This window comes from Harpia harpyja, chromosome 22 (assembly GCF_026419915.1).
Source record: "Harpia harpyja isolate bHarHar1 chromosome 22, bHarHar1 primary haplotype, whole genome shotgun sequence".
Taxonomy (NCBI): domain Eukaryota; kingdom Metazoa; phylum Chordata; class Aves; order Accipitriformes; family Accipitridae; genus Harpia; species Harpia harpyja.
Window position 1 is genome coordinate 10,910,070 of NC_068961.1, and position 14,573 is coordinate 10,924,642.

Sequence of the window (14,573 nt, forward strand, 5' to 3'; positions counted from 1 at the left end):
TGACAAATGTCTAAAAAATCAGTGTGTCCATCCCATTGTTTGCAGATAGGAGTATTATATTTTCCTCTGGCAGAAGCTGGTCTAGCTGATTTTTAAAAGCTCTACTTATTTCTCAACCACTGTAAATATGTGACCCTGAATATTGCGTAGCCTGAATCTTCCTTGCTGCTATTACACCTCCTCCTCAGTCCCTCTTGTCATACCCACTACTGCCGCCACAAACAGGTTGCTCTCTGCCCTCTGGAACAGACTGGTACATACCTGAAGACTTGCCAGGATCCCTTTAATCTTCTTATCTTTGAAGAATCCAGGATATTTAGCTCAATTTTTTCCTCAGTAGTGAACTTTTCAGACTGTTGATTGTGCTTACTTCTCTGCCTTTGGTTTCCTAATGGGTACACATCTTAATTAAAGTATATCTTCTCAGGGTTTACCAGGCATTAGGAGAGCAGAGGTTGCTTCACAGGATTTACCATTTATAGTCCTGGTTCTGTATTTCAGTTGTCCATTAGGTTCAGTTGTGATCCACTGTATTTCTTAAGTTTTTTCTGCAGAACTGTTAGGCATACAGTTGCTTCTCACCCTGGATTTGTACAGTTTTAACTCTTCCTACCTAAATGTAGTACCCTGCGCCTGTCTGTCTTGAGCAGCACACTGTTTGCTGGCCCAGGTCAGCATCGAGATCATGCAATGTTATCCTGGCTTTGGTTTTCAGTGCAAATGTCTCAAGTGCCATTTCAGTTTCCACTAAAGTGAAATTTCTGTGTACTGTCGGTATTCATAAATACATTATTTCAAATTCTGTGCACATAAAGTGAACATAGAGTGTCCACATGTTCACTTTGTTAGGAGGAAGCTTATTATGCGTTTCAGCTCGTAGTAGGTGAGACAAAATTACTTTTACTAAGGAATACAAATTTTTCTTAATGAGCATTTGAAAGGCCTACAGATTACACAGTACTTTTTTCTTTCATTTCTTTATCTTTCACCTACCTTCCTCCCACATATTCTAGACTTCTATTTGCTTCTATTAGATTGTTTTCTATTTTCAAGTTCTTCTGCTTGATTATTTCAAAATAAGGGTTTTTTTGAGTAGGATTGCAATTGTATTCTGCTCATCATGAGCTATTTATTGTTCCAAAGGTGGTTTTCCCTACTGTGTAAAGCGTATGAGAAAAGCAAAGCACTCAAGCTATTTCTACTGTACTTTTTTTCTGGTCCCAAGCAGAAGGCATGGGAATCTTTTCTATGAAGAATGCATTACAAATCTGCAAGGTGCATTTTATAATAAAAATTCATGTTATTTTTCCTAAAATAAACAGAAACTGTCACCATTTTCAACAGGTACCATATCAGTGCAGAAATGGAATTTAGATTCAGTTTCTCTCCATGTTTTATTTCCAGAATATCAATTGTTGTGAAACAGAGGCACTAAAAGGCAGTAAAGGAAGTGGTCTGTGGAGCTATAAATGGGCTTTGCTTTCACTATAGTAATGAGAAGTTATTTTCTGAAATTATTTCTCTTCCTTCTGGCTTTCTTTTGTGGCTCAGTAAGCTAGAAAATAAATGAGCAGAGAAGCCAGTCTTTAATGTATCTGAGTACTTTCAATTCTTCGAAAAGGAAGGAGTGCTTCAAATTGAATCCAGGGCAAATGCAAAGCTACCCAAATATATAAAACACTGATATTGTATGTTCACTGTCATGAATGTACTTAGAAGGGCCTTGGAAAAGACTTAGAAAACCTGCCTGCTTAGAAAGGCAGGCTGCCAATAACTTTGTAGTTACCTTTGACAAGAAATTCAGCAGTTCATTAAGCAGTTACGGCATACACTAACTACTGTGGCCTTCAGGCTTCAGAGGAAGACTTTACTTTTGTCCAGCTGCGGGGTGCTTGACGTCAAAGCATGGTGCTAAAGGGCATCATAAACAGAGATCTTGCACGAAGTCCCCCAAATTCCTCCAGAGACTTCCTCCTTCGTCTCCTCTTCTCTGCACTCCCTCTGAGAGATGGGTAACTGTTACCTCCTCCTTGCAGGCATAGCAAGGAAAGCAAATACACTCTGAACAGACCATGTGTGTAGACTGAAATAAGCTCTGTGCAGCCAGAATGGGCAGCTGACGTGTTTGAGCCTCTGGAGAGCTGTACTTGCTGGAGCACTGCAGGAGGACACCTCCCTGGCCCATCCATGTTCCCAGGGAACAATATTGTAAGGCAGGGCACTGTTGTCTCATGCAAAGCTGCATGCATGGAGCTAATGCATGCTGGTAACACTTGTGGTGCTAGAAAATGCCTGGCTTTTGCACCTTTTGTGCAATTCAATTATATTTCATTAGCTTTAGGCAATAATTGTTATCTCCACACAGCATATTCAAGTTCATTTGATTTTGTTGGAGGCAGGGGGGTAAAAATAATGCCAAGATATTATCACAGATTGTTCCAGAACTATTGAGAAATTACTATTCTTTAATTCTTCACTTCGTTGTACTTACATTTTGTCACCTACGTTTTGTATGTAATGTTATCACTTACATTTGTACAAAATAGCAGTAAAATTCTGCTACTAAGCTCCTGATCTGCACACGTATAATTCCCCTTGCAATATTCTTCTAACAGGAATTGCCATCATCTTTATTTATTTAAGGCGGAGTTGGGCCCACTGTTCTTTACTAGAATTCAGAGAACAGACAAGGTGATAGCCAAGAAGAAAATTAGGCAGTGCATTCCCATAAGCCCTTGCGCTGTGTTCAGAGCAAATAACAATTTAATTTGCATAGACAGATTTGCTTTGTTTCTGGAAAGGTAGTAAATCAACTGTGATAGCAAAAAGGTGTGGTAGACAGGAACTGACAGTTCTCTCCTCACTTTCTTTTGCTACTTTGGGAACTCTGGGAGCAATCCTGTCCCTGTGGTTTGTAACTGTTTTTGCAAAGTCTATACACATACCCAGACTCCGGTACACACGCAAAAAATTTGTACGTTGTCAGTTTATGCCAGAATCCAGCATTCATCCTGAGCAGTACAGAGTATTACCACTCTTAGATCAGTCCTGGAGTCTCTTTCCAGTGGGTGGTAAAATGCCATTCTTCACGAGAAAATTTGGGACCACCTATTCCCACCCTGCTGTCTTTTGTGGCTGTTTTTGCTCTCCTCCTCCCTTGCAGTATGATGCTCATGCATGATCTATTTTTGACCATGCACTCTGATTAGATCATTGTGACCGAAGCAGGGAACAGACTTGCTCAACTTGCAGCATGGCAGCATTTCTGTCTTTGGAGGTGAGCAGAGCTGGCTGTGAGACATGGGTTTTGGATCCAGTGAGGCACTCGGATCAGATTTTACTCAAAATCTGTATTGGGAACAATGTAGGAGCTGAAGCTACAAAATTTGGGATACAAAATTCCTTCGTTTTTCAGCTTTCTGCTTAGCTTTGGCTTTTTTTCCACCTATATGGTGGTATTCTTGCTGACAAGCCATTAAATTTCCTAGTCCTTCATACATGCTCCCTTACAAGGATTTCCCTGCATCTCCCTGTAGATTAGGTTTGCACCAGGCTAAATAAAAACTTATTGTGAGTGCCACTTATCAAGGAAACAGCAAGACTAGAGTGATCAGCCTTGTGGAGGCTTTTCAAGAAGGATCATGGAGAGAGCTCGGGAAGGCAGAAGTTGTTTGTAGTGCTGGAAAATGTGGTTTCAGTGAAGCGGAGAGGACCGAAGCTAAGTCAGTGGCATCAAGAGTAAAGCTGAACTGGGGAGATTGCGGCACTTGGAGATGCTTGAGAGGACAGAAACAGGTCATCAGCTGAAGAGTTGGTGTCACTGAAAGCATTTTGGTTTTGGAGCCAGACAATGTAAGCAGTATGATTTCACTGCTGCGTACATACTGCAGCAGAAAATAAACCCACCTCAAAGCATGAAAGCTGGAGCTAGTGCCAAGCTAGCTCATTTAGCTCTCCTTACCAAACAGACCAGCCCGAGTAACTCCTGAGCTGCTGGTTCTGGCTTTCGGGCACGTCTGGTTGCCTGTACTGAGCTGCAATATTTTCAGCAGATGCTCCTTAGTAATCACAGTTAACCTGAAATTCTCATTTAAAGAGTGCAGTATGTCACTGAAAGCTCCTAAATTGTACCTGAGAAAGCAAAATGCATTCTTTGATTAGGGAGTACTTATGTGACACTGTATAGGATTTTTTAGAGAAAATAGTTAATGTTTGCAGCTTCATAAACAGTAAGAACCTTTGGTTTCTTTATTTCTTTTATATTTAAATAGGATTTAAATGGAATATAGCTTAATTTTAAACTGTTGGACGTTTTTGGATCTCTTTCTTCTTTGAACTTAATAGAAAAACACTTATGCATAAGCTGTAAGTTGAATGGTCTAAAATTTTATGAATCAGTCTTCTATCTCTGAATTTTCTTACAACTGTTGAAGGCTTTTGGAGGGGACTCACTTTATTTATCTATCTACTTTGCAGCAGGGGCCTATTGTCCCTAAGTCACATTTGGTATTTGATTATAAGTTTGTGACTTAAAGCTGTTTGCCAGCAAAGATTGTTATTCTTCTTTCTTCCTTACTTTTTCTGCAATTCTGTGAATCCATCACTTTCTGACTGTGAATATATGAAATAGGATGAGGTGTATGAAATAGTCAAAACAAAGAAAGAAATAACTTGAAGAGGTGGAAGGCTTTATCTCCATGCCATTAAAAAAACCTTAAATTATGTATGTTAGTTTTTTAGTATAAAAAAAAGTCATCTGCTATTTAGGAAAAAAATAGAGAAGACAGAAAGAGGATCATCATTCTGAGGAAAGAACCACCCAAATCCCTTGTGTTTCACCTCTGAAATCCCATTCTATTGTTTAAGATAAATGTGCCAGAGGAATCGAAGAGCTCCAGAAAACATTTTAACTGTGCAGAGAGAAAGTGAGCCTTGCTCGGACAGGAGATTTGCTGATTAGGTTCTCTGGCTGATTGTGCATTTAATTTGCATTTTCTCTCAATCAGTTACCTAAATATGTGCCTTAAAACACTTCAGGATGTATAAAGGGATCCTGTCTGGAGAGATCCTGGTTTGCTATTTAAAGTCACTCCCTATTCTGTTTTAAGAGATTTTCTTTTCCTCTGTTTGTCTTCTAGAGCAGGTAGACAGTGAGTCTTCAAGGCCCTGGGGCTGCAGCCAGCCTTTCGGGAGCTGCAGAATCCTCCAGTCTACCTCCTAAACACCTAGAGGTTTCTCTGTGATTAAAACCCATTTATTATTGGGGATAACCCAAATGTGCCTTATTTGCTTTTTTCTCTTTTCTAATTTATTTTAATTTGAAAGCAGAGACCATTCATCCTGCAGTACCTGTGACCTTTCCCTGTTACAGAGCCAGAGCAAAAGTGTGGCAAAAAGTTTTGAAAATTGCAATACAGTAACTTTTACATTGGTAGCACTTAACAAGTCTGTGAAGTGTTGTTCTCTCTTTTTCTCATGCAGGCTGGATTGCCATATTGGGAGCCATTTGGCTGCTGGTGCTAGCAGACATCCATGATTTTGAGATGATTTTGAACAGAGTTGAGTGGGCAACCCTTCTTTTCTTTGCAGCATTGTTTGTTCTCATGGAGGTAAGATACTCTGATTTCTAAAGCCTGAAGAGTTACAACTGATTTAAAATGTGAATTATGTTCCTGGGCAGAGGCCTCCTGCAGATTCAATCCCACTGGAATATTGTAGATTGAGTGTAGTCACGGTAGTACAGAGAGAAATTGCAGAGTGGCGGAAGTAGGCTGGATCTCTGGTATCTAATTTTTCGCTGTAAGCTTGGTCTCACTCTCTCTCCTTCTGCTGCATTTGCTGAATATATCTGACACAATCATTTTCATATAAGTGGAATTTTAGTTTCCAGGTTTGTTGGCGGTCTATGTGTGCAGATAGCTTATACATATTTATGTATTTGTTTTGCAATTATTTAGACCAGTGATAGGAAAAATAAAAGGACAAGAATAAACCAGAGTTGAAAAATGTTCCTAATTCTGTCTGCGACATGCTGGCTACTAAATGGCCTAAGAAATTTCATGAGAGTATGGTTTGAAAGGATAATATCACTGAATTTCAGTTTGCAATTGTAATTTAAACAGATATTCAGTACTTGAAATGCCTGGATATCTTGCCATGTAGTTTCTTTCTGTTTGTCTGCTTGACTATTAGAAACAGTCCACCCATGTTTGTATCCCGTTTTATTTACTGTTTGATGCTTTGGTATAGCCTGAGAGGATTTATTTTTACCCCAAATATTTGGATATTTCTTTGTATACATACATTTACTTGTTAATTAGTCTTCTAGAATGCTTGGTATTTTTCAGTTGTTATTTGTTGGGTTTAGATGATGTAATTATGTTGTAGAAACATGACTGACAAAACCCAAATGACCACTGGCACTGCCATGGCTAGTGAATTGTCTGAGTGAGCAGCCTGGGAAAAGCCTGTAATAACAAATTTGCTTGCACAGCCTCCTTCCTTCCTTCCGCTCCTCCTGCCAGTAATTGCAAAGAGCCCAAGAATTTGTAAATTAGGATCTATTAAAAAAAAAAATTCCCAACAGTAACAGGGACAGAATTTGAAGAAAATACAAACAGCAAATAATTCAACTATCTCTTTAATGCCAAACTGGAAGTCAAAATCTGGTAACCTCCGAGAAGATGAATGGAAACTCTGATTATCATTAGGAGGCTTGTTTGCGAGCTACTAGGTCTAAAATTCATCAGGAAATGTTGATTTATTGTACAGCCATTAGTACAGGCAATTTTTAGTTGTCTATGTTATCAGGCTCTGTATATCCTTGCATTTTTTAGCTCTTATAGGGAACCTATATTGAAGCCATGTTTATTTTGTCTGCTGCTGCTGCAACAGTTTATTAGTTGCATTCCCTGATGTATTTATTGGTTTAGCTTGGATAGAATGGTTTTGATCTGAGTGCTGTGTGACAGCACAATAACATAGTAAAACACACAGGAAATTATTTGCCATTTACTGCCAGACTTTGGATACGACTGTTGTAATTTACTGAACTTCATTTTTATGGTTTCTCAGGTCACCAGTGAATAGTTTGCTAATGAAAAAATATTTTTCCTGGCTCTATAGAACAGCAGCAGTTTAAGGTCATGAAAGAAACTTGTACACATAATCAAGAAAAAAATGGGAGAGGCTAAATTCTTCCCCATAAATGAATGAGAAAAATGTTCTAAGTATCATCACTGCTAATTTTGATCTGAATCTATGGCCCTTTGGATTAGCAGGAGATGACAGTCTTTGCCAAGGCATTTTTCTTTCCTTTAGGTTAACAATGTCAAGAAGAAACAAGTCAAAACAAAGATATGCATTGAAGTATAAGAAATCTTCCCACGATCTAGGCATTCAGCAGTTGTCAGCTCATATTCTTCACCCTTGGTGATCCTTCACCTTGGATGGTTCCCAGTCTGAAGTTATTTCCCTTTGCTATGAATGTTCCCTTTCTTATTACAAGGAACATTTAAAAACCTGTGTGGGACTTAAGCTGTAAGTCATTTTGGAAAACGTGATTTGAGTTCCAGGGCCACAGGGGAACTCTTGGAGGTTCTGCCTTTGGGTGCTCATCCATCCAGTCTGGTAGATATTTTGCAATGAAAAAATTGGAAATCCCCTGGAGCTCTCTTGTTTTCTATTGTGTCCTTCGGGTAATTTGTCTCTACAACAGTCTTTTTAGTTCTTGTTCACAAGTGGCTGTTACAGGCTATAAAATCTTTCTGTTTCTTCTGTCTCCATGATATAAGTTCCTATGCATCTCAGGGATACAGTACTTTGCTCACTTTTATAGTCAAAGTTGACATTTTAACTTAATCCCTTCAGGCAGAGTTTATCTGCAACAATCATCATGACATACTGTCCATAAGAGGGTTTAATGCAAATTTTTGTGCATAAATTAAACTTTGATTTAAAAGGGCACATGATTTTTTTCTGCAGTAAAACTCTATTTTGAGCTGTCAGACAGGAACTAGTATGCTTGAAGACACCAGTTAGTGTAGTAATACTTACTCCTCTTAAAAGACACAGGAAGATCCAGGAGACACTCTGTGCAGTTAACACCCAGGGGAGGCCAGTAGCAGGGTGCTAATTGCTGACTTTCACTTAGGTGCTTGCAGGCAATTGGCCTGGATATCGCAGAGATCCTAAAGTTGATTATGTGATTAGTACTGTCATCATCTCTAACTTGATGGGCTACCTGCAGACTGACTGTCTTGCAGGAGGGATGTGTGCGTCCTTCACTCCCTTCCCCCTCTCTCGAATATCTCTTCTGTGGTACCACGTCTGGATTCCAGAACAAATTTCAAGTGTTACTGAAAAGTCATATGTTCTGTTACTAGATAATTAAGTAGTAAGGCAGCAATGTTAACTGAATGTAATTCTGGGCTTTAATCGCTGACAACTGTGTGTTAAAAAGTTTATTTTGAAGTGTGAACAAAAAGCAATTGCAGACAAAGTATTACTGTTCATTAAGAATATTGCTTTTACAGACATTTAAAAAGTCACCGTCATAACCTTTGAGTTGATAAAGCAACACAGATAGCTTAGAATGAAAATGGTATCTTAAATTTACCAACAAGAATTCATTTCTTAGGAATTTCTTAGGAAACTTTCTCCTGGGAAGTTAAAGTAATGAAAAAATGTCCTTTTTTTTTTTAATGTTAAGGGGTATGCATATGTATTTAAAAATCTTACCACTTGTTTTCTGCGTGCTGCATCTTTAAATGTGCAGTGCATTGTTAAAAGAAAGTATAATTTCTGGGCCAAATTTAATATGTGGTGATACCCAAACGACTAGCATTCAGCTGCCACTTGAATGAGCTGCAGGTACAGGAACTGGCGGTCTGAATGACAGCCCTTTTGTCACTCTGAGATTACTGTGTCTTAACCCACACCACTCGGTGCCTGTTAGGATATTTGTCCATCTCTGTCATGGAATTTGACAGCGTGCGAGTTGAATGGGTTTTTTTCCGCTGATGTCTCTGAAGGACTCTGAGTGCCACGTGTGCAGGTTATACGGAGTTGTGTTGTGTGAATACTGACTTCCGCGGCTCTGTGTGGGAATGGAGTCAGTAAGTGAGGCATTGCAGCTGACTGATTCTTTGCCATGGAAGAAAAAAAATGAAAGCAAGCCAGCTTCGTCCAGGCTGAGCCAAAAATGCTGTGATTTTTCTCCCCTGAGAAACTGAGAAGTCATAAAATAGATATACCTTATTCAACCTCAAAATAGTACTTCATTCTGGACACCTGTAAGAAAAGAAAACAAAACCAAAGTGAATTAAAGGCTAGGTCTCATGATTTAAAATCACCCTTTTACCCTGTGGTTTGAGGGAACAGATCATTCTCCTGGGGTGTGAGGACTCAGCTTGTATTCTCCTGTCTGTCCAAGCAGAGATCAGAGCCATCACCACTAGGCTGGAGTCTTCCTATGTCTTTTCATCCATGGTAATAACCGTGGTTGTATGGGATGCTGTCTAAGTAACCTGTACAAATGGGAATGGCTCTCACAGGGAGGACAGAGCACTCTGGTCCAGGCTGTCCCCAGGTCCACCGCTTACAGGGCTCGCCTCCTTGGTTCAGGTGCCTGACTTGGGCATCGAAGAGCTGGTTTTCCTGCCTTTCAGGTGCTGCTGCCTCTGTGCCAATTTCCATTCACCCAGGATCTCTGGCCTGGTTTTAGCAGATGGGTACTGTTGGTTTTTTATGGGTCTGAGAAAGCTGTTTAACAGAAACATGTATTTTGTTTTCCTATTTCTTCATCTGAGACTGAGCACAAGATGCCTGATTTCATCTGACCTTTTAAACATATGATACACTTCTATCTATATTCTGGTTTTGGAGAAGTTTGTTTAAAATCAGTTGTGTTCAGGTGTTCAGAAAACATGTATCCACTGAAGAATGTAATCTTTGAATTTCAGCCGTTGTCTGATTCCTGTGCCCCCCCAATCTTAAGTAATCCTACCAGTCATTCCAGCACAGCCAACCCACTTCTGCAGATACAGCTACCAATTTCTGCCGTATCTTTTCTTTCTACCAATTGCAAAGTTGCTGTAGAAGCTACAGGAGATGAATATCAGTATTTTGTGAATGGGAAAGAATTGTTGTGTTTTCTTACATCCGCTGAAAGAAACGCAACTGCATCAGGTACTTCACCAGTTGATATCAATTTTTTAATTGTTTTTTAGGCTTTGGCTCATCTGCACTTAATAGACTATATAGGAGAGCAGACAGCTTTGTTAATAAAGGTATGTTTAAAATATTTATAGTTTTTTAACAAGTAAGGAGAATAATTTTACTCCAATAGAATAATGAATAATACTTTCATTCTGAATTTGATGTTAATGATTGCATTCCTGCATCAGCAATATCAAGAAAGCATGTCATACTTTGGCATGGGTGATATTTAATATGTATGTATCTTGTCCACAGCCAGAATAAACATAGCCACGAATGCAAAAGGGAAGCCTTTCCTGTAGTCTAAAAAACCAAAAAATACAAAGGTGAAAAAAGTATAAACAGTTAAAAGTGAAAATTCACAGTTGTGCAGTGTATTTCTTGTGTGAAATCTGAGTAATAGAAATATTGGTCTTTGCATTTCTATTTGTTCAAATTTTCTTGGAAAAAGAATGGTAATTGTGTTACTAAATGTTGGGCTATTTTCTTTAAGATGCTTTTCCTATCTCAGAGCCTAAGGGAATAATAAATGTTGATAAATTAGAACTGTGAAGAATGTGCAATTATGCTGGGGACACACACACAGAGCAACACTGATCTCATCGAAGTTGTAATTTGAACTCTCAAAATTCCAGGTGGTTCCTGAGGACCAGCGCTTGGCAGTGGCCATCATTTTAGTGCTCTGGGTGTCTGCCTTGGCCTCCTCCGTGATCGACAATATCCCCTTCACAGCTACAATGGTAGGGTCTGTGTGGCACTTGCACATCCTCCTCCTGGTACTGACAATTGAGCTGAACTTGCTGATTATGATTTGGTTTTTTTTGATCTCTGCTGTGTAGTTTACTTTATCCCCTGAGACTGAATCATTATTACAAGCTTATTCATACCATTTAGGCATCTAACTGGCCATTGCTGCTAGCAGCCACAGTTAGCTGTGGAACTAGAGGCACTGTTTTGGCTGCATTTTTGCACCTTCCCTCATATCCACATCCGTAGCTGAAAAGTAAAATTGTCTTTTCGATGGAAACTGTCACTATCTATCCGCTGCTATTGATGTTTTCTCTCTATGTGCTGTGTAGTTACACTACTGCTTTTTTAACACCTGAACCTTTTATTGGTACCTTACTTACGTAATTAGTTTTACACCCAGCAAATAATGTTAAGCATAACAAATGTTTATCAGCAGCTGAGTTTTAATATCAGAAAAGTATCAAATTATAACAAATTAGGGCATGATCAGGTAGGTTTATTCAATCAAATTCTCTGTTTAAAGTGCAATGATCCCTTCATTATACCATTAGGATGATTCATTGTTACAGCTTGTTCTCAGCTAAGTATAGTTTTTCTGCGCCTTTTTTCTTGCATTGTTATTGGATTGTCATGTCCACCCTTAACCTGTGTCAAGGTTTAAGACACTTCTTATGGGGCATATGACAGATTGGACAAATTTGTGACTGCTCTATAATTATATGTTAATATGGTATTTTGGTTTGATTACCGTGGTGTTTCCTGTGGAATGATACTGATTTAATAACAACAGACTGCAAGTCATAGGCATGAAGGGAAAGATTGGTTCAGGATGAGTCACCTCCCAGCAAACACTTGAGGAGTATTAAACAATAATGCAGAAATCTTAGTTTAGCCTTATATCCAGCTAGTCTATGAAAACTGGCTTGGAGCAATACCAAAAAGCACTTGTATGCACATGGACCAAAAAGTCTTTTACAGGTTTTGAGAGGAACCCTCTTTTAAAGGAGTATCTTTTGCGGAATGGGACTGAAATGCAGGAATCTTTTGGGATGCCTGAAAGGCCACTTGTTTTGTATCTTTGAGGGAGGGAAATACAGTTGGGCAGGAAAGGATCCTTGCCAACATTTTAGACATTTAAAATGTGTATCTCTTTCATTCTGTTCTGGACTGAACCTAAGAGACTGCTAGAATTTTTTTTCTTTAAAAATAGGCAGAGAGAGGAGACAGGAAGAAAGAAAAATGCAGGCACATTCTCACCTATGCAAAAGCAGTCATTAGCTGAGGTGTTAAGATGTTAAAGTGTTATATGGCAGACTAAAGTCAAGACCTAGCACCATCTAGCTCAGTGAATGGGCTTGCACTTTGGTCTTTGTCATTCTACATTAGAAAATATTTACAGAAAATTCCTAAGTAACTAAGTCCCAAGTTCTTATGTAAGATTGTATAAACTTTAATTTAAAATTCTTTTTGTTTCTTTGGCACTTGGTTCCTACTGTTAAAACAAGCAATATTTTGTTTTGGAAGGCTATTTATCACTACATATGTCAAAGTTACGAACTTCTGATGAGGAGTATTACATATATTGAGCCCAGCTCTTTTGTAGAATGGCTTTTCACTGATTGGGGTCTGAGTGTGAGTGTGTAATAAACACACAGTGCAACAGGTATTTCTTAGATCTTCTTTTATTTATTGACTTGCTGTTTACAGAATCAAGCTGTAATTATTAATAGCAGATAACCATCCACACAGCAAATTCACTTATTCAGCCACATAGTTCACTCACACATTCACAGATACCCTGTGGGAGCAACAGCTTGGAGGTCAACCCCAAGTGTGTACTCAGAAGATCATACTGACACTCTTCTATATATGAGTTTGGTTGCATATGCCCTAGTGATATAGGAGTATGGGGCACCTGTTATGATGTAGCCATAAATGATCCTGTCCTTTCTTCGTAAAAGGTTCCAGCTTCACAGCTGACCCTGCATTCATAATAACGGAAGACAGATATATTGAGTCCCTCCAGGGCTCCATAAGTCTCCTTCATTCGTGAACAAAGGTCTGCATGACAATGGGGCCATCTCTCTTGTGATTTTTGTAGTCATAGGCTTGATGGACCAGGTACTGGGTAGGCTTGTGGGACCCATCAAGTTCTTTCCATTTTTTGAACCCAGAGATACAAAAAATCTGGGTGGTTTCATTGATATCAGCTGTATGTTCTGACTGAGCAAAGAGTGTTTGGAGGATGGCATCAGACCTCTGCCAGTAGTGGATTTGCTCACCCCAAGGTATTTAGCCACTGACCAATAGAAGTCAGGGGAAGCCAGGCTCACAGGGTGACAGCTTGTTTGACTTGTACACAGGTAGGGATTCCTGAAATATCATGCAGAGATGATGAGAGGCTTGGTGGCAGCTCACTGTCAAGGACACCAATGGTGTCTGTTCTGCATTAGAAAGGTGAGTATACCGTGATTTTTGTCCCATATTCCAGGGATGAGATAGTTGTGCCACTCCTAGCTCTTCTGGTTGTGAGCCTCCAGCTGACTGTGGTCAAAACTACTGTGATGGCAAGGGGGTCTAGAAAGTCATACTGCTCTGTTCCTTCAGGAGTGGGGAGGTACAAGAAGACAGGCATCAGTTCATTCATGGGTTGTTCCCAACACTGCCACTGTGTTGCTGGATAAGGTTTTCCATTCATGCCCTGCAACACTATGCAGTGCATGTTGTCCAGACTTGGAGCAGGGAGATGGGATGGGCTACACACACTCAGTGTAGTAACTCAGAAATGGCATGAGAGTGGACAGAAGTAAGGGTTCCAATGTGAGGTGACAGACCCCACTGGGCTGAAGACGACATAGATAAGAGACTCTGCTCCAACTCTTTCAATCTTATTACACCATGTTACTTGCTCATGTAGAAGTAGCCCAAACAATTGATATGTAGAGTATTTTAACCCAGGACCTGCCTGAGAAATGGAAGAAATATGGAATTCCACTATAGCCTGAGGCTTGACTTACAAGGCATGTAGCCAGAGGGAAGAAAAAGAGAAAAACCTGCAGATAGCTCTGTAACTGTGATACTGTGTTTCCTTAAAGCAAATCAAGTTGAAGTATGGTTGTCCAAATTTTCATTTCAGCTTCTTTGTACTAGTGGGGTAATCAGATTCATAATGACTTGCTTTGTATATAGAAAAAATAAAAATGGAAAAAATGTGAATGCCTAATTAATGGATCTTGAGACTAAAAATTTCACTTTATCTGTATTTGGATAAAGCTGACTGGTCTATTTTAAGTTTCAGATTTGACAGCATTAAAATTTAGGCTGGCTGATTCTTACCTTAACAGGATTGGAAAGTGGAAGCTGTAGATCAATATTTTAAAAAGGTAATTAGAATATGAATATATCTGAGCCAGCATTACAAAGAGTTCTAGGAAATAAACTTTTATGAATTGAAGTAATGAAAACAGATAAGGAAAATGGTTTCCTAGAAGAAAATCTAAGCATTTTCAAGAGTTTATAAGTATCTGTGTAGACAAATTAGGATTCTTGCTTATCCTAAAACATAAACACAACACATTATCTTCAGTATTAAGAACAAAATCTAA

At 39.1% G+C, this 14,573-nt stretch overlaps 1 protein-coding gene across 4 annotated transcripts in view; it reads left to right on the plus strand.

Moving 5' to 3' along the window:
- Positions 1-14,573, plus strand: part of OCA2 (OCA2 melanosomal transmembrane protein) — a 293,670-nt gene that overhangs the window by 128,263 nt on the left and 150,834 nt on the right. For all 4 annotated transcript variants that reach the window (XM_052774012.1, XM_052774014.1, XM_052774013.1 and 1 more), the window contains 3 exons: positions 5,482-5,609; positions 10,230-10,289; positions 10,854-10,958. In XM_052774012.1, coding sequence (XP_052629972.1) covers positions 5,482-5,609; positions 10,230-10,289; positions 10,854-10,958 — 293 coding nt within the window. The remainder of the gene's footprint in view (positions 1-5,481; positions 5,610-10,229; positions 10,290-10,853; positions 10,959-14,573) is intronic.